The sequence below is a fragment of the Cryptomeria japonica genome, chromosome 5, assembly GCF_030272615.1.
Source record: "Cryptomeria japonica chromosome 5, Sugi_1.0, whole genome shotgun sequence".
Taxonomy (NCBI): Eukaryota; Viridiplantae; Streptophyta; class Pinopsida; order Cupressales; family Cupressaceae; genus Cryptomeria; species Cryptomeria japonica.
This window is the reverse complement of record NC_081409.1, coordinates 701,245,408-701,271,652: the sequence shown is the minus strand read 5'-3', so window position 1 is coordinate 701,271,652 and position 26,245 is coordinate 701,245,408. Positions and strand designations below refer to the sequence as shown.

The 26,245-nt window shown below is 37.3% G+C and overlaps 1 protein-coding gene and 1 long non-coding RNA gene across 10 annotated transcripts in view; one reads left to right on the top strand and one right to left on the bottom strand.

Annotated features, from left to right (window-relative positions):
- Nucleotides 1–26,245, bottom strand: part of LOC131070667 (uncharacterized) — a 121,404-nt gene that overhangs the window by 4,922 nt on the left and 90,237 nt on the right. The window lies entirely within an intron of this gene.
- LOC131070665 (DEAD-box ATP-dependent RNA helicase 58, chloroplastic) overlaps nt 1–26,245 on the top strand; it is a 95,424-nt gene that overhangs the window by 12,098 nt on the left and 57,081 nt on the right. For all 6 annotated transcript variants that reach the window (XM_058006251.2, XM_058006250.2, XM_059221641.1 and 3 more), the window contains 4 exons: nt 9,396–9,500; nt 14,641–14,799; nt 14,916–14,984; nt 15,290–15,379. In XM_058006251.2, the coding sequence (XP_057862234.2) occupies nt 9,396–9,500; nt 14,641–14,799; nt 14,916–14,984; nt 15,290–15,379 (423 nt within the window). The remainder of the gene's footprint in view (nt 1–9,395; nt 9,501–14,640; nt 14,800–14,915; nt 14,985–15,289; nt 15,380–26,245) is intronic.

Genomic DNA, 26,245 nt, shown 5'->3' with positions numbered 1-26,245 from the left:
CCTTCAATGCAAAGATTAATAGCAAAGACTCTAAGACAACCTAGAAAGCAAAAAAGGACTAACCCTAGAAAGCAAAAAGTGGGGGGTCCCTATTTGCAATGGGGCGATGTGTGAATACCTCACAACACAACCATGTTAGAAAATGCCTCTCTAACTTTCAGAACTTGTCTCAAGACGATTGTGTTGAAGTAAAAATAAAGTTTGTTTTAAAGTTTATAAACAAACTTTAAAGAAGAATAAAAATACACATTCAAATGCCCGTTAAGGGGTTTGGTTGGGTTAATTCAGCTTGGAAAGAGCAGATTGAGGCTATTTGGGAAAAAACGATGGAGGGATGGTGGAAAATTAATTTTGATGGAGCATCTAAAGGGAACCCTAGACCGTCAAGCGCAAGTTTCATTGTTCGAGACTGGAAAGTTGATGTTTTTGGCATTTAGAGCGAAGACGTTGGAGGAAGGAACAAACAATGTAGCCAAAGCTTTAGCAACATTAAAAGCTATTAGAATTGGTAAGAGTTTGGGCGCTTTGAAAATCCATTTAGAGGGTGACTCCCTTATAATCATTCAGACAATTGTGAAGGGGAGAATCGATGCATGGCATCTTCTAAATCCAATTGCTAAAATAATAGAAGAATTAGCATCTCTTGAAGATTTTCGTATCAGTCATGTTAGGAGATTCGGGAATAAGGAAGCTGACACCTTGTCAAAATGGGCTTTATTGTTTGGTGTGGTTGGCGAATTAAGGCTTGAAGATTTTAGGCAACTTACTTTTGAAGAATTTTTTGAGTAATTTGGTGGCAGTTTGAAGCATTTATTGAACTTTCTTAACGACTGAATTATCCAGAGATGTGATGTGAAGAAGAGCGGCGAAGTAAAGAGGACACTCTGCATTTATGGCCGATTTTGTAGGGGTAGTTATTTTTAAATTTAGCCTGTCCGCTTTTCTTGATGGTTCGACAATGTCTTTTGTGTTGGAGAAGCCTTTGTGGTGAAGCGCAGAAGGGTGGTGGCACTGTGGAAGCAGAGAAACCATGGAAGCAAATTTCACCTTGAAGACAAGTAAACAATTGTGCCATTTTTCGGTGAGATGACTGAAAGGAGATTGAAGGGGATGTTTCTTTAAAATGATGAAAGATTGGTTAAGTGTGTGTATCTGATTCTGGGTAAGGTTTTTGGCGACCTGTGACATAGGTACAGAACAAACATGGATGTGTATTCATTAATTATGGCTTGGGGATTGGATTTGGGTGAGTCCGAGCAAATAGTGAAGTGGGTAATGGAGACAATTGTTCATAGGGATTAACTGGATGGAATGGACCCATTTCTTGAGTGGGTGATACCAGGAGAAGGTTTTGATGTTCGTGAAGGAGTAGAAAATGTGGAGCATGAATGTTTTGGGAAATGCATTCCCTATGTACTTTTGTGAGAGGGGCGCTTCAAAGAACGCCGCAGAGCGGAAGCCAAACATGGATGGGAGGCTTTGAAGGTTTTTGTGCAAATAATGGAATTGGAAGTGGTGATTGAGCGGGCGAAGGGTTTGGGTTGCAGAGTGCTTCGACCGCGGAAGAGGAAGGCGACACATGAGTAGATGGCTGGTGCAGACTCGGGGAGCTCACATGGTGCCAGTTTATGAAATTTCTTGTTTTGCATTTAAATTTACTGTTTTTTGGAGTTTTGTCTCGCGTTTTGTTTCAAGTTCTGGTGGTAGTTGTGTAGGGTAGGTTGATGATATTTGGTTTGTAAAACTGTAAATTGTGTCTTGAGCAATTTTTTGAAGCTCGATAAAGCTGAAATGGGGTATTGGTAGGGGGTGTGCTTTTTTGATGTGTAAGCCCGGACAAGCTGGTTTCGGCTTTTGGTGGTTTCCAGGGGTTTTGTGGATGACTGAAGGTTTACTTTAAAACACTGATGTACTTTTTTTTTATTGAAAATGAATAAATAAAATATTATTACCGAGCAAAAAAAAAAAGAACACAATCAAATAATAAAAATGTAAAATTTTATACTATTTTACTTACCTTCAATAGCTCCAATTTTGAAATTGATCTAAAAACTCCTTGAAAGAGCTGTCATATTATTTTGAAAGAGATGTTTTATTATTATGATTTAATTTTATAGGGCTGACCTATGTGTTTTAGGTAATTAATTTTTTCACCCAAAGGGGTATAAAAAGATGAAGTGTGTTTGTCAGTAGTGTTTGTGAGATAATGTTTTGTCATTCGAATATAGAGCACAACATATTTAATACAGAACATACTTTATGAGGTGTGAAAGTGCTGAAAAATATGTTCATCATCCATTGAAGAAGGAACATCGACAAGGTGAAATTTTGCAAAAAGAGATTGGTGCCTCCTAAAAGAAGAGATTGGTGTCTCTCATTGAGTTGGAGCTCAGTTGCAGGGATTGGTGCCTACAAATTTTGTAAGTGAGGATTGGTGTTTGTGCTTGCAAATATTGTAAGATCATTTTATTTTTGTTGTAGCTAGATTTGGATAGTAGATCCAAGCAGTCCTCTATGGTTTTTCTTCAAAAGGGTTTCCAAATAAATCTTGTGTTCTTAATTGTGTGGATCTTGTCTATTTGCTATTATTGTGCTTGTTAAATTTTAAATGAGTAAAAGTTTGGCTTATACTGATTTACCATGCTCCTCCCCTCTCTCACTATAAGTGTGCACTCACCATGTTGAAGATTAGCGTTGGTAAGCAATCTTCCAATCTGACTGAGTCAACTAAGTTGTCTAATCGGAATTAGACAACTTAGTTAACCAATTAATTAATATTTAGTTATGATAAAAATGGTATTAGTAATTATTAATATGTGAATCGATTCTTTGTTTAAATGTATTAACATTTCTGTAGTTAGTCGCATTAATACATACTCACTTCTAGGAGGAGAGACATGATGATTGGATAAGAGATGTGTTGTTTAGCACAGGCATCACGTTAGGTATTTAATATCAATCTCTCCCTCCATATGAAGATTGATCAGCAACATAAGAAAAGATAGTCCTCTTTCAGTATATAAAATTCATACGGTATTATTAGCAGATTGAACTCCTTGTTCTACATATTCTCTATCACCGACATGATCTATCTATTCAGCAGATCACCATTAATAAAGAATATTGAACCTAGGGTTTAAACCAAGTTGATTCTTCTTTGAGAGGTGATTCTAGACAACTATCAGATAATTTTGAAATTATAAATCTGATCACCAAATTTAACATGGTATCGATCTTAGGGATCTTACTGATGCTATTTATTAATGGAGCAATCTGAGAGAATGATAAAAGGCAGCGACTGCATTTGCTAATACATCGATGAAACAAGTTGAGGATAGCAGCGACTTAGTTCCAAACTCAGCGATTAAATTAATGATGGAGAGTTGTATCGAGGTAGACATTCTATGTTCGTGGCTTGCATCCACGATCCAAGCAAGTCCATAAGGTGACAATACGGATCAAGTCAGAAGTAATATTCTTCTACGTAATTGCTCTCAAGAGAATACTTCTGATAGAATTCATAGACACCAAGCATCGTGTTCCGTAGGTGTCGTTAAACCATGGAAGACTAAAACAACGATGAATAACATGGAGGGATCCATTTACAAAAGGAAATGTGGAACAACGATAAAGGTGATAGTGTTATAATCGAGCAATGACCAAAACACAATGCAGCGATCTCTTAATACTTTTCGAATGGTCTTAGTATTGTACATATAGAGGAGCAACCAATTTGGAGAAGGTTGATGGTCAAACAATGAGCCACTGATGCATTTATGAGGTAGCCGTACCATCAACAACAAGAAATGCAATACATATATTCAATGCCGTGATATACGTATTCAGATGGGGGAAATAAATGAAGAGACGATGCTAATCGCATGATTAGTCAGCGATAATTGAGAAAGCAAAGAATCGTTAAGGCATAGCACATTGAACATTATAGAGTATCTTATGATAAGACACGTATTATAGGGGAGTGATCACAAGAATTAGTAGTAACAACGATTACAACTCCTTGGTCAAGCAAATCGATAATTATGTAAAAGTCGGTTATGAATCAGGCTGACTCATCGAATCCAAAGGATGCCACCTTTCAGATTGAAGGGGTATAAGATGCAGGTTCAACACCTTTATTTGCATACTTTAAAGGAACGACCAAAATATATAACTCCAATCAGTAAAATAAAGAGGATTCAAAGCATCGCGGAAGATAACCATCGATTAGATCAGATCAAATCAGATCAGAATTGTTATTAAATTACACACAGTAGCATCTTGTCCTTAGTGGAATGCAAGGGGTACATTCATTCCCATTATCAAATCAGAGAAAGATATGATAAAATAATTGTATATCCCATATGGGGACGTTACAAGTGGATTCATATTATCATTAGAAGAGTGCGATCAGGCAAAGAATAGTTAATAATTATTAAAGAATAACGAAAGCTTCTCTCAAAGGGACGCGACTCTTAAATGAAACATCACTCTTTGGAGCAGCAGACAATTCAAACCTTAGTGCATCCTTGGAATGGATTTCCTTTGCATTTTCAGGAAAAGTAAAGTGGCTGCATCAGAATCAATAAAGAGATAAGTATTGCATGGTTGAATAATGTTCATGAATTTAATATGTAGTCTTTTTGTTAATTCATGCAATTACATTATGCGTGTTATTTGTGAAACAACTTTGTAAGTAGATGTTCGCTTACGACAGCTACATTTGGATATCTTGTGTTTTTAAATTTCTTCAATTTACTATGAGAAATTTGTCCCTTACATTTAGGAGATCTTTAGAATCATAGTTTGTTGCTTTTCAGGCTATAGAGTTTTGAAGTTCTAATTTGTGATGAAGAGATTAAAATTCAGGAGGAATATGTAGAGGACTTTAGTGGAGATTCTGAGATTTTGCATTTCCATTTTTTTTATAAAACAAATATCTACCTGCAGAGGTGCAACAATTCACTTGTGAAAGCCATAGAGGCACTTGTGCTGGTAATGATAGCATCTAGGGTTACAAAGCCAAGATTGAGACGAGGGCTCTCTCAGTGAGAGGGAGCATACTGAAAGGGGATTTTGTTCTAAATCTCAAGATGATCATATTCCTGCCTAGGACTTGATCTTATGACAGTAGATCCATGGTGGTTTTGGATCTAGCACTTCCATTCATATGAGGATAATACCAAATGATGAGAGTCTCCTAAAGAAAGATATCTTCCATGATTTGACCCATGTGAGCAGGGGATGCTTCCGTGACAGAGGGAGCAGCTAAGAGGATGTGCTTCTATTGATATCCGAGGATATTGTTTATATTGGTTAAGAGGGAGTGAACCATGTCAAGATGGTTTCTCTAGTGATCAGTCAAAGGACCATGATTCATGAGATGGAGTCCCATTTATGTAGGTTGGAAGGCCTTTATGCTGACTTCTAGATCATGATATTCCTGGATAGATGAATACTTGGTGAGACTGTAATACACCAAGAGTGATGCAAACTCCAACCTTGTATTTCATGAAAGGTCAAAGCATGTGGAGATCAAGTATCACTATGTTAGAGACATGGTGGAAAGGTATGCTATTCACTAATGTATTCTTCTTTTCAAAAGATGTTTTAAAGTGTAAACTCTTGTGATTGCATTTCTCTTTGAGAGAGACTTAAGGAGAAAGCCCTTATCTACACCCTCTGATATGGTTCATGGTGGATGTCATGTGTGTGACTCCATGACAATTTTGGTTCAGTGCTTGATGAGCCCCTGTGAACATTATTGTGAGGTGACAATCTCTCAATAGTGAACACTTGTATATCTGATCATTATCGTAAGGTGACGATCGTAGGATATTGATTGATCATACCATTATGATGGATATCATGGGACGTGATATCTATGGATATGTCATAATGGTTTATATCTCTAGTAGTAATATCTATGGATATGCCATAATGGTGGATATCATGAGACGTGATATCCATGGATAAGCCATAATGGTGGATATTACATAAAGAGATTCATGGTGGATTTCATGTGACGTGAAATCCGTGGACATGCCATGTAGTGATATCTATGGATATGCCATAATGGTGGGTATCATGTGAAGTGATATCTATGGATAAGCCATAATGGTGGATATTACTTGCTATCAAACAGTGAGGTGATACCTATGTGACTTAGATCTTAAGTAAGATTCCTCCTTAGCTAAGAGGGAGTGTTGAAGATTAGCGTTGGTAAGCAATCTTCCAATCTGACTGAGTCAACTAAGTTGTCTAATCGGAATTAGAAAACTTAGTTAACCAATTAATTAATATTTAGTTATGATAAAAATGGTATTAATAATTATTAATATGTGAATCGATTCTTTGTTTAAATGTATTAACATTTCTGTAGTTAGTTGCATTAATACATACTCGCTTCTAGGAGGAGAGACATGATGATTGGATAAGAGATGTGTTGTTTAGCACAGGCATCACGTAAGGTATTTAATATCAATCTCTCCCTCCATATGAAGATTGATCAGCAGCATAAGAAAAGATAGTCCTCTTTCAGTATATAAAATTCATACGGTATTATTAGCAGATCGAACTCCTTGTTCTGCATATTCTCTATCACCGATGTGATTTATCTATTCAGCAGATCACCATTAATAAAGCATATTGAACCTAGGGTTTAAACCAAGTTGATTCTTCTTTGAGAGGTGATTCTAGACAACTATCAGATAATTTTGAAATTATAGATCTGATCACCAAATTTAACAACCAAAAGGGCCATGGCATGCATTTCTTAAATACGACTTTTTTAACCTTCTAATGATTCCTACCATGTTCCTATCAACACTAGTGCATTTAAAGCTAATCCATTTAAAGATGTGAATTTTATGAGCAGCAAAGAGGATCTTGTTGAAGCCATAAAACAAAAAAAAGTTACTTGTAGAGTTTGAAATCTCAGCTTTAGTTATTGGGAAGGAAATGAAACATAAAGCTGCATGCAAATATATCAACATTGAGTGAGAGACTGCAAGGAGAGATTCAAATTTTGGCCTAGGCGTGCGATATGTGCATGATGTGGATATGCTGGATATCCTCTTGATGAGATAGATAGGGAAAACAAGGCAAAGTAATTTCTTACTTCAGAAGTTATGGACCTCGGGGATTTTTCGTCTACAGTGTGACTCTATAGCAAAGATGGAAACTGTTTGCTGTGAAGCTGATAAATTGAAATTGGACAAGTGCTTCAAGAAAAATTCAACATGTACACAAGTTAGAATGCTAAATATTAATAATGCTCCCAAAGTCTTTCCTTCAGATTATGTTGATGGTTCTTCTGGTTTTGATAAGGCTGCAAAATGTGATTCATTTGTTGAATCTTACAAGATTTCATCACTCTTTAGACATAAGTCAAACACATTTAAGGGAGATACCAAAGATTTTCAAACATCCAGCAATGCATTGATTCTAGGCAAGCAATTCAGGGAAGGGCAGATTTGTAATGTCCCCTTGTGATATGAAGCACCAATTGTGTCTCCTATCACCAGAGCATAAGATTGGATAATAGGAAGTGTTGTATAATAGGTTAAGGTGACTGATTCTTTGTGTCTTTCGGTTGGATTAAGGTAGTTGAGTATGTTAGTGTAATAAGTGGTTATGCCTAAAGTCAGAAAAGATTGTTTCAGTTCCAGCCAGTTAACCCCTATCATCTATGATTGAGGGAGTTAGTTGCTTGCAATTTGAGGGGAGTTGTTCTTTAGTTAGCTAACTCTGATTGATGAAATTAGTGGTCAGTTAGTGCCACAGTTTGTGGGGCTGATTTCATATGATTGGGGATCACTGGGGGCTAGGCTTATTGAATACTACTGAAGGGAAAGAGAAATCATCTTTTGAAATTCGAAACCCAAAAAATCTAATTCAGCCACAGGAAAGTAACACTGCTACAGCAGTTTGCTTGGGGCTTGAGGATGAAACCCTTGGCATAAATCTGGTCCTCTTGGTGATGAAACCCTCAGGAGAATACATGTTGCCGGATACTTAAGGTTTATGCAGAGATTCAAGGATGCGTAGGATAGTCAGTGGCATGACTGCATGTGTGTTAAGGATGCTTCAGCGTTTAAAAGTGCATGCTGGGTGTTTTCTTAGCGAGTTGTATTAGTTAGTTGCCCTGCATTTACAATTTTACATGTATGTGTTTCATGAAAATAGTAAAAAGAAATCTCTATAGTTAGAGGCTTTCTGGGCATGATTAATTTGTATGAATTAGTTTAGGACATTGCACATTGTCTCTCTTTCATGGCCAAACAACAGCTTACTAAGAAACCGCATCCATCAACATATAATGTAGAAGAACAAATGAGCTATTGTAGTGCTGAAGAACCTTGATTAGCTTTCTCTAAAAAATGGCACACTGGGGATCAAAACCATCTTATTTGCATGCCTTAGGTTTTCTCTCTGCAAGCTAGATCACCCCTCTGCCAAACACCTTTTCAATCCATAACTATTTACAACACAGGTAAAATCTGAAAAAGTCGGTTGGTCATGTTTTTGAAGCTCAAGGTGGATTTGGCTGTCATATTGTTGATCAACCTTTTCCAGAATCCTCACAACACGTTTGCTATGGTTAATGTACTGAAAATCTCAGAGATAACAATGGTTGGAATACCCAAAGATTTTAAGAAAAACAGGCCCATCACCCTTATGAAACAAAACTGTATGATGCATCTGGTTGCAAAAGAAATGACTTTCTTGTTGTCTGTGGTCAATACTAGCAGAATTGTATGAGTGATTGAAGGTATTCTGTACAGAGACCCAGTAAAGCACCACTATAATTCCAGAATGTAGATATCACACACGACTAAACAAGTGTCAAAGCATGCTCAATCTAGGAAACAAATTGCATCAATGCTCTACATTGGATTCATTGATGTTAGCTAGAATGTCCTGCCTGTGACTGGATGCATACACTCGGGAAAGAAACTTCTACTGGCTCTTGCAGTAGCTCCAGGGATCCCCTGTCTCTGTTTGATCAGTAAATATAGAATATTGATGTTCTCTAGTCACATTTTGTCTTGTTTTTACTGTTATCTTTGTTTCACTCTGGGTACTGTTTAAATCGTCTTCTGAAGCTATGCCTATTGTTCTCTCTCTATATAAAAACAATTAAGAGTCTAGGACAAATTACTATGCTGTATTTCAGATCTTTTTCTTGTTATACCAAGTATCTGTAATATCCTCATGCTTAGCTCCTTGTTAGTTCTGTCTTGAGTAGATTTGTATATTTTCCTTTTTATAAACTGTTTTTCATCTTATTTAAAGAATTACACAATCTGGTCTAAGCTATGAACTAAGTGAGAACTGAATATGGCAATGCAGGCATCATTTTTCATAAAATGTTTATTTATAATTTTTTAATGCAGGCAGAACCCCCACAAATTATGGTTGCAACATTAGGTTGCTTATGTCAATTGCTTGAGAAGGAAATTTTGAAGCTGGATGCAATCAAGGTTCTTGTTACTGACGAGGTATTTGAGTGTTAGATAATAAGCTCAGTTTTAAGATGTTTTTTCTAAGAACATTCTAAATTATGTTGGCTCAAACAGTGTATTTTTTGTCATCAAGCTGATAGTTATATTCATCTCAAGATATTGGTTTTTTTGTCAACAGGATGAAATTATGAAGGTCATTGTAGTCAAGGTCCTTGAGGATTAGCAAATATTTAGGTTCTGAAAAAGTTTGTTTTCAAAATGTGATCTGTTGCTCCTGCCTAACTTGAACTTCATGATGAGTATGGACTTCCATGCATATATATTCTCAAGTATACAACTTCTTTGTTTGGGGGCTTTCGCATAATATCATTGAATACACAACATAAAATGGAAGTGCATACAGAACCGTGTCATTGAAAATGGCACATGAAAAATAATTGGAGGCTCTGATTGTTACAGAAAGCTTGGTATTTTGGTAACCTAATTTCAAGAAAGTGATTAATAAATTGTAGATAGATGAACAAACAATGAAGACAAATTTACCAATATCAAATACATACAGAGAACCTTTTGACAGAAGATTGGAACTTGCTTACTAGGTCCACATAGTCTTTTAAAACGTAATGGAGGCTTATGAATTAACTTGCTTATTGTACCCTAGCATGATATTGTAGCAAATACTTGGAACTAATATAAATGTGAAATTGCCTACAAGAGTGATTTAAATTTCAACCAGGAGGACACAATACAAATTATTAAAAAATATCAATATTCATCTTTTTAGGTGACAATTGACTAAGCTATGTTGACTGTTTTAGTGCAAAAAGGATGTGAAAAAGAATTGTGCTTTCACTAGTGCAGAAACTTAATATTTAGAGATATTGTCAGGTTGTGATATTGATATAAATTGACAATAACTGTGTGTATTTTTGTTTATTAGCTGGGTTCTAGGTATAATTATAGATGCAAAAATTGCTTATTTGAAACCTAAGATATTTTCATTAAATAATTAATGATAAACATATGGAGTGTGACTACCTTTTTTGCCCCTTCTAATTCCTGTCATCAATTCCAAAATTCAAGTTCATTCTTTTCATTTTTTAAGATAGGAACAATCAGACTGTAGGTTCATTCTTTACAATAACAAAGTTCTAGGGTGAAAAGGGCCCTAGACTCAAAGATAAGAAGAACCAGTGAAAATGGGTATATGTGTGGCAGTGGTGGTCCTGCAGCTATTAGCAGTCATGAAAGTTCAGTGGCAATTGCATTTTGTGTCACCAATGGTGGTGCTTGTGTCTCTTTAAACTAGTGTTTCTCATTAAAAGTATCAAGAAGTTCAGAAACCGACCAAGAAATTGTAAGGATCATTTCCATACAAAAGAACACTTCCAACATTTGTATAAGAAACAAAGGGTAGTTCTAGAGACATGATAGTTGGAAGTGATTTGAAAGTGAAATTCATTGTATGTAATATGACGAGTCTGTGAGGTAACAGAAATTAGAGAGGAAATTAAGCAGTAGTGGATCACTGTAAGTACTAAGAAGTAACAACAATCCAATTACACTCTCTGTGATTGCCTAATGTGAAGGACGGTAGTAATTTGTTGACTCTTCCAATTCAGCTTTCTCTGCACTGGGGTTTCCTGGGTAAAATTCCTTGTTTTTTTAAACTGAAAATGATGTCTCATTTCAGACAACAAATCCACACTAATTGAAGCATAAGCTACATTGTAGCACTACCATTTGAAGTAGGAACAATACTTTATCTGCATATTATTTCCAGCAAGTAGGAACTTGAGAAATTATGTATGAGACATTATCATTCTATCCTAGAATGATTCTCGACTGGTTTTCTCATTAATTTGAGATAAAGTATTTGCCATTTTTTTCTTTCTGTAATTTTTCTTTAACTGCTTGACAGTGAACTATGGGGATGCGTCCCCCCTCAAAATCCAGACATTTTGGGGATGGGAATGTCTCCCAGTCCTTGAGACATGGGAACACTAGGGAGACGTCCCCGCCACCACTGGGACGTCCTCAGAACATCCTAGGGAAATTCAGGCATCTCTTGATCATCTTGAGAATGCCTAGGCATCTCCCACGGCGAACAGGGTAAAAAGTGCAAGAAAACAACTTTTTTTTAAAAAAATCCTTGAAAGCAAAGTCCAGAGCCGAACCATTATGGCCAATGGGCCCCACCAATGCCTCTTAAACTCTATTTAACACTCTGAATTCTTCATTTTTATCACAAATTGATTTCAACAAGGTTGAAGAGGAGCAAGAGAGTGAGTGAAGAAGTGAAAGAGTGTGATTGAAGTGCTGCAAGTGCAAGAGGGGTGAGGAGGAGCAAGAAGAAGGGGAAGAAGAGGGATTATACATCAGGCTGGAAGGTTTTTTCAAGCATAAGCTAGATTTTTATGACTAGTTTTTTATTTTTTTATTTTTTTTTATTTTAGTTTCATAACTAAACTTAAATTTTATTGATTCATAATTCACAGACATGGATGCAGGTGCATGTCAATGATTCATGGTTCATTGTTTGTTGTTCATATTGTCATCAAGATTCAACATTGAAATTTATAATTTATTTTCAAGTTTGTCAAACTAGGTTGAAACTTTTGTATATCCTCTGCTTCTACACTTTGTGTGACATGAAGTAAGAAAAGCAAAAGCGAGATCCTTGATTGACAAAGATTAAGAACAACTTAATTTTATCTGTGTATCCTTTGCTTTTGCACTTCGTGCAATCTGAAGTAAGAAAAACAAAAACAAAATCTTGTGTCTTAATCCTTTGCATTTGTTGCAGGCACAGTTTGAATTCTAATTTTAGAATTATAAAATTATTAATTTTATATTGTTTATTAAAGTGTCACATTGAGTTCTCATGGCATGAGTGAGGATGAGATTGAGGTTCACAATGAAAGTATCAAATCTGATTATGCACCTGAGGATGAGATGGGAAGGGTGACCATGAGGATGAAACCCAAACTGCTAGTTCCATCGCAAGTGTAGCTACAAGTATTATTTGGCCCTCCACATTATTGGCATAGGATGCTAAGGGTCCTTGTGATTATAAGCCTCCTTTGAAACAATTTGCAACAAAATTATTGAGCAAGCTTGGGACATCAGGGGCAACAAGGTTGTGAAAGTGTCACTTTTGTGACCTTGAATCTTTTGGCAGAATCACCAAAGTTAGTGCTGAGCTCCTTCATATTTGAGGAAAAAGTGTTGAAGCATATAATTTTTTGGGGAAATTGACAAACCTGAAATATAAAGTTGAGATATATAAGCTATGGGGTGTTAGTGAAGACAATAAAGTTGCACTTGTATCTGCTTCTTTGTCTCATAGGTCGTAGGGTAATTAGGACCAGCCACATAGTTCTACTTCTTCTTCAAGGGCCTATGCAATAGAGGCTAGGGGGAAACACAAGTTGATAAGTGATGCTAGCAGTGGTAACCCAATAGCTAAATTATTCAATGTGCAATTGAAGGATGATATAGAATCATAGATGATGCCATTGGAAAATGTTTCTTTGCCAATGGCATTCCATTCCATGCGGCTCAATCTCCTTATTATAGGATTTGATGATGATGGGAGCAAGGGGAGGATCATCATATGTGCTACTACGGGAGACAAAATTGAAGACCTTAATCTTGGATAAGAACTATTCCAAGATAAATGTGTTAATGGAGAAAATGAAGGAATGTCGCGTGACAAGTGGATGTAGCATAGTCATGGATGGGTGGACGAACATTAGGCATCGTTCACTCATCAATATCACGGTTACATGTATAGAGTGTGCATATTTTCTTTAAGGCATTTGATTGTTTAGGGCATTACAAAGATGTTGAATTTCAGTATTAGATCCTCAAGAATGCTATTGAAGAGGTTGGGCCACAAAATGTAGTCCAAGTATTGATAGATGCGGCCCATGTGTGCCAAGCTGCAACGAAATTAATTGAGACAGCTTATAGACATATTTGGTGGACTCCTTGAGTACATGCCATGAATAATGCACTCAAGAACATGGGAAAGATTGATTGGATCAAAGTAGTGGTCAATGATGCTAAAGATGTGCAGATGTTTATTTGGAACCACCACACTTAACATGCACTCTTCAAGAGCTTCTCTAAGGAGTTCTTAAAACCTGTCGAGACTAGATAAGCATCCTATTTCATTCTCTTGGAGAGAATACTTGAGTTGCAAGAGGCTTTGCAACTAATGGTTATGAAAGCAATATGCAATCGATGTCCTGAGTCCAAGACAAAGTAGTGGAAGATGGTGAAGGATGTAGTGAAGAGTGATGCTTTTTGGGATGATGCAAAATATATAGTCTCCATCATTGCTCCAGTGCTCTAGGTCGTTAGATATGGGGATGCCAATGCACCTAGCCTTAGAGACCTATAGGAGTGCATTGATACTAAGTTTGACCAAATGAGGGTTGTCATGCGAGAGGACCCCACATTAGCATTCTACAATGAGCACATTCAGCCAATCATTCATTATAGATGGGAGAAGCGCAAGGCTCCTTTGCACATGGTTTCCTATGCATTGAACCCCAAGTGGTATAAGCAAAGGCCTGGAAAAGTTACACTCATACAAGATGTTGAGGTAAAGGCAGGGTTCTTTAGGGCCATCAAAAAGATGTGTTTATGGTTTAATGCCACTTAAGAGTACTGACCTAGATGTCTCTGGTGGGTCTGCTTGACAGAAACATCTTTTATTTATAAACATAAAATTTGGTCAGATAGAAAGAGGGAGAAAGTAGCATTGGTACTTATAGAGTAATTCTTGGATACATGGGAGTGTGTTTAAAGGTCAGAATCTGATTATTAAAGCCAACTTAGTTCAAATATAACTGTTGTAAACATAAGATTTTTCTATGGAAGTTGTGATTTTTATAATTGACTGAAGAAATATGTCCTCAAACAAATTTGATATGCCATTATTGATTACTTTTCTATAGCACGAACTATATGCTTGGTAATGCTGATTGCTAGTACATGTTTATTATTTTGACTGTCTAGAGGTTAAGAATTCTGATTCAAAACTATTTTTGATTTTTAGGTTGATTAATTAATTGGTTCTGCAAATCAAATTGTCCTGAAGTAGATGTTTATTAGTGACTGTCTAGTGTTTAGGAGATCTGATGGAAAACTGGTTTATGATTTGTAGGTTGATTCGATATTTGGTGCTGCAAAGCAAACATACTTGCTTCGTAAACTCCTAACATCTTACACATCTATTAATAATCGCCAGACAATCTTTGCAAGTGCATCAATTCCACAACACAGACAGTTTATTGACAATTGCATTCAGCAAAAATGGACTAAGGTTTGATTCCTCAATACACATTTTTAATTTGTCAAACTTCTGTTTAAGTCATCTAGGCCAATTGGCATTGTTCTAGGATTTCTTGACATTTTTGTGTCTACGAATGTATCTTGCAGAGAGATGTGGTTCATGTTCATGTTCACCCGATTGAGCCAATGCCTTCACGTCTCTCTCATAGATATATTGTAAGTGCAGTTTTATTTATAAGACATGCGACATCCTTAATTCTCATCATGTCATCATGGCTTTATTTGAGATTGTTTAAGTTGGCTTCTCTCCTTTTCTTTTCTTCTTTATATCATATGAAGATTACGGAAGTGTCCACTGATCTATCACCTTTCATTCAACTGTTCAGAAATTTCAACTAGAGAAAGAAGAAATTTAGTTTTTCATATAATGCTATCTGTGCAAGTATTCCTTCCATACAGAAGCATGTTTCCTTCACAATTTATTGGTGAGAACTGATGTTCTAACTGGGGATTTTATGCAGACATACCAGAAGGATGAAAAGCTTGATATTCTGGCCTCTTTGCTGCAAGTGGATACACCCAAGTCAGGAATCATTTTTGTAAATAAGCAGGTTTTCTATTTTTGCATAACCTTCATTTGTTTGTAAACTATAATAGATTTTTTTAGGAAATATATTATCTTTCTCTCTGTAGACATCAAGGTTGACATTCTATCCCTTCTTATTTATTTGGGAAGAGAACTCTAGTATAGCCTCTATGTTGTTATTGGTTGTGTCTCGTCAAGCACTTCAGTTTTTTGTTTTGGTCTATTATATGATAATGCTTTCAAAGAAATTGAGGAAAACAATTGAACTAGGCACAAGGGAAGGAAGTCTTGAATTGATATTTGAAGCTGGTCAGAGTAAGACAAAGATTTGTCATCACTTACATATGACTACTATTATGATATGTTCTAGAGCATTATTTTGAATCTCAAAATTTTCTAATTGTTAATGATGGTATCTCTCAATGTTGGGAGAAAAACGAACTGTGTTTCCTTGACAAATGTCCCCCTGAATATTATAATAGATGTCTTTGGCTTAGAAAAAGGTTATTTGTTTTTAACACTACAGGCATTGATATCAATATATTGCCTGCAAACATGAGTATCAAATTAGGACATATTGATCAAAGCCTATGAACAGAAATAATAAAATACCTATGGGTCAAATATTCTTATTGGAATAAATATTAAAAGAAAACAATTGACTCAAAGAAGCCTCTTGGTAGAAACTGTAAGAAGAAGACCTATCGGATAAATAAGCTAAAGGCCAAAAATGATAAAATTTTTTTAGACATAATTTCTGTTTGTTTGTTGATTGAGCTGGTTAGAGTCCTGAAATGGTGAGCCATAGAATACCAAGATTGATGAGGGATTCCAAATGATATCCATCTATGGACAATGTTTGCTGAAAGTCACTTGTGCTAAGTCTCTGCATTTCATCTCATAAGACTTACCAACTCTTCTCAGCTGCCAATGTATTCTATCAGTTTGTATATATTGGAAAGGGAGGGTTCCTTACACTGGAAGGTAGTAGCCCTTGAATGGAATAATAATATTCAGACCAAGGTAGAAAGTAGTAAGAAACCTATAGATGCTCAGGTCGAACTCAGAGATGCTATATATGAACAGCTAAGTTACTGGTTCAGGTTTGGGTTTGAAGGTTTGGTTTGTGGGTTTGCTCAAAATATTTTTGGGGTTAGGTTTGAAGTTGGTTTTGTCCGTACAAAAACATATAAAAATAAAAAAATATATACATATTTGCAGCAGTAATTAAGTTCAAGATACACCACCATTTTAATAGTCAAATAACATAGCAAAATAGACCACAATAAGGTTAAAAAATAATAATGTCAAGTGTCTACAACTAGCCATCATTGATCAAATATCACATGGGTCATCAAAAATATCATCATCATCTATATTAGATGATCTATGTTGTGGTAAATCAGAAGAACCACAAATAATGCCATTGGCACTGGCACTGGCACTGGCATTAAGTGCAACAAAGTGGGTACTAGAAGCATCCAAGTCTATACTCTCTGGCTCTACGTCCCACTTCTTTATCTCCCCTTCTTTGTAGCCACTTTGCTTGTGAGTAAGGAGCTGCAAGTTTGAATGCACAAACACCAAGTCCTTTGCCTTTTTTGGCTGTAGTCTATTGCACTTTATTGAGTGGATGAAGGAGTATGTGCTCCAATTCCTCTCAGATGCAGATTAACCAGCAACCAATTAAAACAAAACTAGATTTAAGTGTTACAAAATTTAACAACTTAAATTATAAAATTATTATTATTAATTTTTTTTAAGAGGTGATAAAGTTTTGATTGCAAGATGTTGTAGGTGTGTGTATGTTTCGCCATGGAAGTACCATCAACTGTGAGCATTGACCATATACTTGTCCCAAAGAGCATCAAGACCACATGCATTGGAGCATGCAAAACCCATGAACTCAGTCCTCACTACATCCTGCTTGTTACAATCAACAAAGAGTCTACAAAGTGTTGCCTTGGTACCCTAGAGCAACTTTATGATCTTTACATGGAGCAACTCTTGCGGTAATAGAAAGAAGCTGAGAACTATACTATGTGGAACTCAATGCAAAGGCAAGAAGATGCAACAGAGTGGTCATTTTGTTCCATCTCTCTACAATGATTTGGTGTAGTTCTTTGAAGAATTTTTCTTCAGGATCTTGCTCTTTTGCATTTATGATGACTTTCATCTTCTCAATCATTAAGTCAATGCCATCATTACCTCACTCGAATAGAGCCTATCCGTGTTAGTGTAATGGATCATGCTTAATATGGGCTCAGTGAAATTAAGGAGATACTCAACATGATCCCACCAAACGTCATCTAGGGTCATTTTCTTAACCTTATTGCCCTTGTAGTGTTAGATTGCCTCCATTTTGACCAATTTGGGCTGATTACCATGTTAGAAAGTGCCACACAAACCTTCACAAGTCATCTTATCACAATTGTGTTGGATGTAAAACAAGCCTCAACAAACTATTTGAAAATCAAAACAAAAAAAAAAATTAAAAGTTTACTAAAGTGAAACATATTTATTATTTAACTTACCTTCAACAACTCGAATCTCTAGAATGTTCTAAATATGCCTTGTGACATATAGTGGTTGGTGTTGGATCTCCTCAACCTCAACAGACCCTTGTTTAAATTGTTGGTAGGACCGTAGGAATATGTGCACATAAAATTAAGTAGAGGCATATATGATTAAGTGAATGTATGACAATTATGGATGTGTTGTGACCATTTCACACATCACCCCATCAGGATGGGGACCCCCTCTTTTTTCTTGGGTTTTGCTTTCCCTTAGCTAGGTTTTTTCTCTGCTTGCTGTGTGTTTTGAGTGAGTTAGTGGTCGCCTGGGCTGGGTAGATTAGGGTTTCCTTCGAAAAGCTCATCCAGGGTTTCTTTCAGAGCTAAATTTAACCTGGGCTTGGGGAAGTCATATGTTGTTTGCCTTGAACCCTAGTGTTATCTGAGAAGGGTCTTGCCTTTCAGGAGATGGAAAATGGATAAATTGTGCAAAAGGGATAAAAGTCATAAGTCAAGATAGGTCAGGGTTGTTGGTTTTCAAGTCAAAGTCTTGTCTTCTGTCGAGTCAGAGTCGATTAAACAGAGCCAGTGGCAAAGTGAAGATTCAGGAGGCGATTTTAAGAATTGTTGATCGAATTGGCAAGGAAACGGATAAGTTATGCATCAAGGGATGAGTCTGGAGGTAAAGTCAAGTCAATCTTAGAGGAAATCATGCCAAGACTAGGATTTTGCTCCTGACCCTTCCAAAGGGTCCAGAGTGAATTCCTCCACAAGACACTCCATCTTGACACAAACTCTGAGCTAGCCCATTCCTAGGCTTGAAGGAAAGTAAAAGCACTTGTTTGAATGAGGAAATGAGAAAAATGAAGTCAGGATCATGGCCTAAGGGTGAATTTCGCTCCTGACCCTTCCAAAGGGTCCAGAGCGAAATTCATGTAAAACCCTATTTTTCAAAAAACCTTGAGTTATATGTCAACTTGAAGAGCAAATTTGCATGATCATGATGGAAGAAAGCCTAACAAAGTGTCTCCAAGACATGAAAAGGAGAAAAGAGGTGAAAGATTAGCTCAAAACTAGGATTTCGCTCTGGACCCTTCCAAAGGGTCCATAGCGAAATCCTCATTTGACCCTCAATTTTGGCCTAAGGCATTGAAAATGAAGACTTTGGAGCCAAGTGGATGGCAAATGGACTTGGATGAGGCTAGAGGAGAGCCAATTTGACCAAATTTTGAAGATGGATTGGATGAAAGAGGTAGGAAATCAAGCAAAACTAGAATTTCGCTCCTGACCCTTCCAAAGGGTCCAGAGCGAAATTCTTAGAAGAGACCTTTTTCCTCTTTGTTTGTACTAAAAGTCTTGTTCCTTGGACATGGTGGGGGTAAATGATGTATCTTTGCCTTTTGAAGTGATAGAATGTGAAAGAGTGAAGGATTTTTGACCAAGACAAGAATTTCGCTCCTGACCCTTCCAAAGGGTCCAAAGCGAAATTCATTCAAGACCCTTCTTTCTTCACAAAACCTTGAAGTGAATGCAAACTTAGAATGGAGGATGATCAAGAGAAGCCTAAAGAGTTATATCCTGAAGCCTAAAGAGAGAATTTCGCTCCTGACCCTTCCAAAGGGTCCAAAGCGAAATCCTCAATTTGACCTTCTTTTTTGCCTTAAGCCCTAGGTTGACCTTGTCTTGAGCTAGTTTGATGGTGGATTGCCTTGATTAAAGTTTAAAAAATCGGGCTCGCCACGAACTTAGCAAACCAAAAATTTGGACTCGGACTCGGACTCGTGAAAGACTCACGAAAGACTCAGCAAAAAAAAAAACCGTAGTTTTACAAAAAAAAAACATAAATAAATTAATGCATTTAGAGAACATAACAGCCATAATTGAAACATTACACATGTCATATGATCTACAAACGTGCAATATTTGAAATTTGAAATACTAAATCTAAATACCCAGATTTCTTCAATGCTAATTATGTTGTTATATGGAGCCTAATCAGACTCAGAGGTTAAATTTTCACTACTTCCATCAGCGCAGTTTCCCCCTATATTTTTCGACGGGGGTTTGGGGGCAGCGCCCCCAAGTTGGGGTCGAGGGGTAGCGCTCCGCGAGGCCAAAAGTACTTTTATTATTTTATATAGGCGTCAGGTGTTATTTTTCTATTGGCAAAAAAACCCTTCATGAGATAATTCACTCCCTCAATTATGCCAAATGAAGGCAAAAAAATTTAAAAAACTCATTTTTAAAGCTTGCATGACGTTTTTTCTGGGTCGCGCGAGTCCTTGCAAAAGACTTGCGAGTCTTTCAGATGGACTCGCCTCACGAGTCGACTCGTGCCTCCCATGGACTCACGAGTTCGTGGGGAGTCCATGCCGAGTCCACGAGTTTTAAAACTATGGCCTTGATTATGGTGAAAGGAGCCTGAAATTGATCAAGTTTGAGGGAGAATTGGATGAATGAAGTTGAAAATCAACCAAGAATGAGGGTTTCGCTCCTGACCCTTCCAAAGGGTCCAAAGCGAAAATCCCCTAGACCTCATTTTCTTCCTTGTTTTGGCCAAGTTCTTAGTTTCAAAGGCATGTTGGAAGGTGGATTGATATGTTCTTGCCTTGGGAAGTGATTGAAAGCATTAAAAGATGAAGATTTTGCCTAGGGGATGAATTTCGCTCCTAATCCTTTCAAAGGGTCCAGAGCAAAATTCTTCATTAACCTCATTTGCTTCCTTGCTTAGGCTACCAACCTTGTTCCTTGGGCGTAGAATGATGTATTTTTGCCTTACAAAGAATATTGGAGTTGAAAAGATGAAATATCAAGCCTAGAGTGTGAATTTCGCTCCTGACCCTTCGAAAGGGTCCACAGCGAAATTCCCCAAAACCTCTCTTTTCTCTCAAATTTATGCCAAGACAAGTGTGGGTCAGGGTGAACTAGGATTGGAGATGTCCTTGGGCATGACTTTGAGTTGCTAGTAATCAACAAATGTGAAGGAATTGAGCAAAAACTAGGATTTCGCTCCTAACCCTTCCAAAGGGTCCAGAGTGAAATTCCTATGATCACCTATTTCCCCTTCAAAACAAGTCAAAATTTTGGTTTTTATAGCCTAGAGAGGAATGGAGTAACGTTTCTTTGACCTTTGAGGTAAATTGAAGTGGAAGAATGAAGGAATGAGCTCAAGAACAAGGATTTCGCTCTTGACCCTTCCAAAGGGTCCAGAGCGAAAATCCTAAAACCTATTCTATCTTACAAAATTTGTGTCAAAACAAGTCTTGATCAAGATGACATAAGTTGGGAGATGCCCCTAGGATTGCCCTTGAATGGACTTTGGCCACCAAAAATGAAGATTTTGAGCTAAAACTAGAATTTCACTCTTGACCCTTCCAAAGGGTCCAAAGCAAAATCCTAAATAGGTCCTGTCCCTGGCCATCATTTTGAGCGAATTTCCCCTTTCAGGCCTTTTGGGGGTCAAGCAGATGTTGTTAGGTGGAGAGATGGATCCAAATGAGAGAGTCAAAGAAGAACAAAGTGAGAAGAATGGAGCTAAGTAAGACAAAACAAGCAAGGAAGGAATTTCGCTCCTAACCCTTCCAAAGGGTCCAGAGCGAAATTCACAAAATATCATTTTTCCTTAAAGTTTGTGTTAAGCCAAAACATTGATCAAGGTGAATTGGGTTTAAATATTGCCATAAGCATGCATTTGAATAGGTTATGAGTTCAAGAAGTAAGGATTTTGAGCTAAGGGATGAATTTCGCTCTGGACCCTTTGGAAGGGTCCAGAGCGAAATTCTCAAGATCACCTAATTCACTCATGATGGATAATAAAAAATGAATCCCTAGGCTTTGGAAGAGCTAAGCCTAGCATATACTTACCTTGAGGAGCGATTCAGAGTGAAGAAGTGATACAACGTGGGCCTAATCATAGAAATCGCTCCTGACCCTTCCAAAGGGTCCAGGGTGAAGTCCTTAGTAATCCTAATTTTTCACCTTGGTTGAAGGCAAAGCTCATAATGGCAAGAACATTAGAAGAAGGATCAACATGGTGGAATAATAAAAAATGGAGAGAAGTGGCAAACATTAGAGAAACATCAATATCTCCTAGGCTTGTGTATGCCTCTTCAAGAGATTCACAAATTAAGCCACATTCAAGACTCATTTCCCTCTCATTAATTGCTAATCAAATCTCATTTGGATAAGTAATGCAAATCCGCCTAAATTAGACACTTGTTAAATGTGTAAATTGATTTTTTAAGCCTTAAAATTAAAAACTTCATCCTTTGCCACCCAATTATATTTTTTTTAAAGCCTTATGGCTAGGTCGGCCACCTTGAGGATGATTTTTTAAATTTTATTTGTTTCTCTAAGAGGTCGGCCTCTTGAGGAAATGAGGAAATCGCAATATAAAGGGAGGAAGGTTTGACAAGCTTTAATCATTCATTCATTTGTGTTTTTCCTAAAGCGAATTTTAGGAGCAGAAGTAGAAGAGCAGATTGCAATAAGAAGGCGAATTTCTGATCCATAAAGGCCGATTAAGGGCTGGATCAACAAAGGCGAACCTGAAGTGTAGATCAAGGACTTTCCAAACCATTTGAATACCACTTGGAAGGAGGGCAAATCCAGCAGAAATCTCTATTTTTTATCCCTCTTTTCAAATTGATAAGTAGAATTCAAAGGTAAAGCGTATAATCTGATTTTTTGGGCAAGGTATTGCAGATTTGATTCAAAGTTTCTATTTTAAATTTTCTTAAGGTGAGGTCTTCTTTAATTTCTAGGTGATGCCTAATTGAAAATTCTTAATGTTTTAGGTTTTATCTTTTAAGGAATCTCAAGTCCCCTAGCTAAGATTCTACACTTAAACCTAACTTAAGCCTTTTTTTGTAGGTAGCAAATGGCGACCCACAAGGCAAGTGGATCTGCTACCCGACAGGCTCTCATCAAAGAAGATCAAAAGAACGATGATTTGGAGAGCAGGATCGTGTCCAAATGGAGCAATATTGAAGACACCAACTTAGGGAACTTCAATATGAAGAAGTTTCGAGAAGCACCTTACATCGGCAAGCCATCACCCATAGCCAAGAAGATAATTGAGAGCGGCATAATCAAGGCCGCAGGCTTCCCTACCGCAGTTAGATGTCACGAGCTAATGATCGAATGTGCCAGGCACTATGATTCACATTCAAGGACAATCGTAGCCGAGGATGGAACTGTCCTAGCCTATCTTTCAAAAGAAGCTATAAGTGAAGCCTTTCATCTCCCGGAGCCGAGAGATATGATCTATAAGAGCTTGGAAGGAGCTAGGTCTATCTACGAAGATGATCCTCATACCTATATGAACTTCATCAATAAGAATTGGTTACTCAAGAGTAGGCCTCGCTTGAACAAGATACCTAATATGCCACACAGAATTGATTTCCAAGAGGAATTCAGAGACTTGATAACCATGCTCAATTGAGTTATAGGTGCCCCTCAGGCCTTCTTCTTCGACAAGTGGATGTTCTTCTTTATTCAAGTGATCGTCCAAGGAAAAGGAATGTTCAATTGGGCCATAATTATTAGCAACAACCTAGATGTGCAGTTGAGGAGGCTAGTCCCTACTAACTCATTCCACATGAGTTCATATGTTATATATTCTTTAGTCAAAAGTTTTGAGTATGCAGGGCTACCACATAGAAGAGTTGTTGGGAGAGGGACAGGAGAGATAAGAGCATGTGATTCTTATGCTCAACTGCATCATCCGCCTAAAAATGACTACAAGTTAGTCAATGACACCTTCACAATGTATATCACTAGGACATTGCAAAGAGGGATTCACCATTGACTGTCTCCGGAGGCACAGGAGCTCGTGAAGAAACATGGTGCATGGTTCATTCAATTTCCAAAATTCACCTACATCAAGGTCCATGGATGTCCTTCACCTCCCTATATGTTGCCAAGGTATCCTACAGACAGAATAATATTACTTGAAGTGACTAGACAGTTGGCAGCTTATGCTAAAGCATCAAGACATAAGCATGGAAATGGTATCCCCGTACCGATTTTATTGGGAAATTCAATTGAAGTGTGTCCTAATTCTCAAGCAGCCAAAGATGCAGAAAAGGAATTATCTCTATATTCATTCACATCCTTTGCCTCAAGAGAGAATTTTGATCCTCATGGTCATATGGAAGAGACAGTTGGGAAGAAGTACATACATGAGTTTCAAGTAGAGGACTTCTGGATGAATGTTCAAGATGATGTGGAGGTGAAAAGAAAGATGCATTCTAGATTACCCTTGGATCTCATCAGGAAATGTAAAGTTTATAGAGTAGCCGATCAAGCCCAGGACAGTGGTAGATATCTCCAATCATCCTATGAGAAAGAAGATAAAGAAGTGAAGATAGATTGGAATGAGCAAGAAGTTGCAAACCTGAGAGTATTGATGGACCCTGTTTTAAATTGAACTCGCGGATGGGTGGACATACAACATCAAAAATTGAAGGAGCAAAATATAGCCATGACATTCACCCTAGAAACAAGAACATAAGAAGGAGAAGCAAGTGTGAGTGAAAATACTTCTCATTCCAAAGGGTCGAAGAGAAAAGGAGGACCTGAGAAGAGAGAACCCTCAAAGAAGAAACAAAAGGTGAATCTTGATCGTCCATCGAGTACTTCTTCTAGACATGAAAAGGAGATAAGTCAAAGAGAGGATCAAAGAGAGATAGTGTATGAAGTTGATGAGTCTATGGAATCCATGGTGCAGAATGATAAACAAGGCAAAGGACGAACACCTCAGCACTCATCAAGTCAATCTCTTCCTCTCCAGGTTGATGCTAATGAGCAACAAGAAGAAAAGAATGATGATGAAGCAACATCTCCTTTCAGAGACGAAAGACCTCTGCCTAAGGAAATACAAGTAAGGGAAAGAAAGTCTTCCATTCCATATTGGCTAAAAGAAAGACTAACAAGGGTAGTCATAGTTGAAGAGGAAGAACAAATATTTGATTTGGAAAGTCTCATAGGAAACTCCCAAGAAGAAATCGAAAAGAAAAGGGCTACAAAAATGTCAAAAGTAATTAGAGATGATGCAAGATATAGGAAGATACAGGTAGCCACACCAGCAATGGACAAGTATGAAGATGAGATTATGGCAGAGGAATATGATTTAGAAACATTTGATCTTGGTCCACTTACCTTTGAGCAGGCTATGGAAGAAGTGACTGATTCAGTGAGAGCACTTAATGATAAACTCAAGGAAGAAATGGAAAAGAATAAGAGGCTAGAAAAGGAGGTTAGCACTTGAAGGAATTATTTTAGCCACCTCAACCAACCATTAAGGTGACAGGATCTAGCAGTATCACCCTTGCATGCACTTCCTCTTGAGTCGATAAATGAGGCAGAAAAGATGAAGAGCTTAGCCCAACTCATGAGTTCATGGATTGATGAATCCTACAAGGTAGCCATTGAATTTGTAACAAGAATGATGAAGACAGTCCATAGAGCTATCCAAGTCCTTGAGATCAGTCATAATCTATTGATAACTGTAGACGCCTTCACTCACACTAGAGATATTGTCATCCCTGTATTACAGGTAGTAAGAAGGACATCTAGATAGGTTTTAACACGAGAAGATAATTGATGGAGGAACCCATAATCTTCTACAATGGTCAACTTTGCTCCAAATGAAGGAAGTTCTTTTCGAAGACATCAATCGCAGATGCAGCTGAGTCGAAGGCACTATCCACCCTATTCAAAACAAGGTGTTTGATATATTATGGACAATCCTTGACAAAAGGATAGAGATCGAAACAGATGTGGATGTCCAAGAATTGGAAGACAGGATCAAGATTATTTTTTGCAAAGAGGAGAACATGGTCACAGAAAAGCAGCGAGATCAGATGTATGCTACTATGTTCCTAATCGAGAAAACAAAAGAGCTAGAGCTTGGATGGGAGATGACCCTTCTCACAACTTTTGATCAAGTCCTTCACTTGGAAGAACGAATGAACCTGCATGAGATTCCCATTGCTGAGATCGAGGAGATTACGTCCAGATTCATTGAATATGCCAGAAAAGAACATAGAAAAGTGAACAAAATTCTAGATGAAAAGTTGTTATGAAATGACGTGGCAATTCAATTCCTATTGGGCTATGTTTCCTCGTTATTTGTGCCAATTTCTATTGGCTATGGAATGATAATGCTTATCTGATTAGGGTGATTTTTGTGGCAAACCCTAATTAGGGTTTAGGTATCAAGATCTCAGCCTTTGATCTTCTTTAGATCCAAGTCGTTCGTTGTATTTGAGAGTGCTATATAAGCCCTCACTCAATTCATTCTAGAGAGTTAGAGTTAGAGTAAGAGAAAAAGAGATAAAAAGATTAAGATTGTTAGCAGCAGAGAAAGTAGTGAA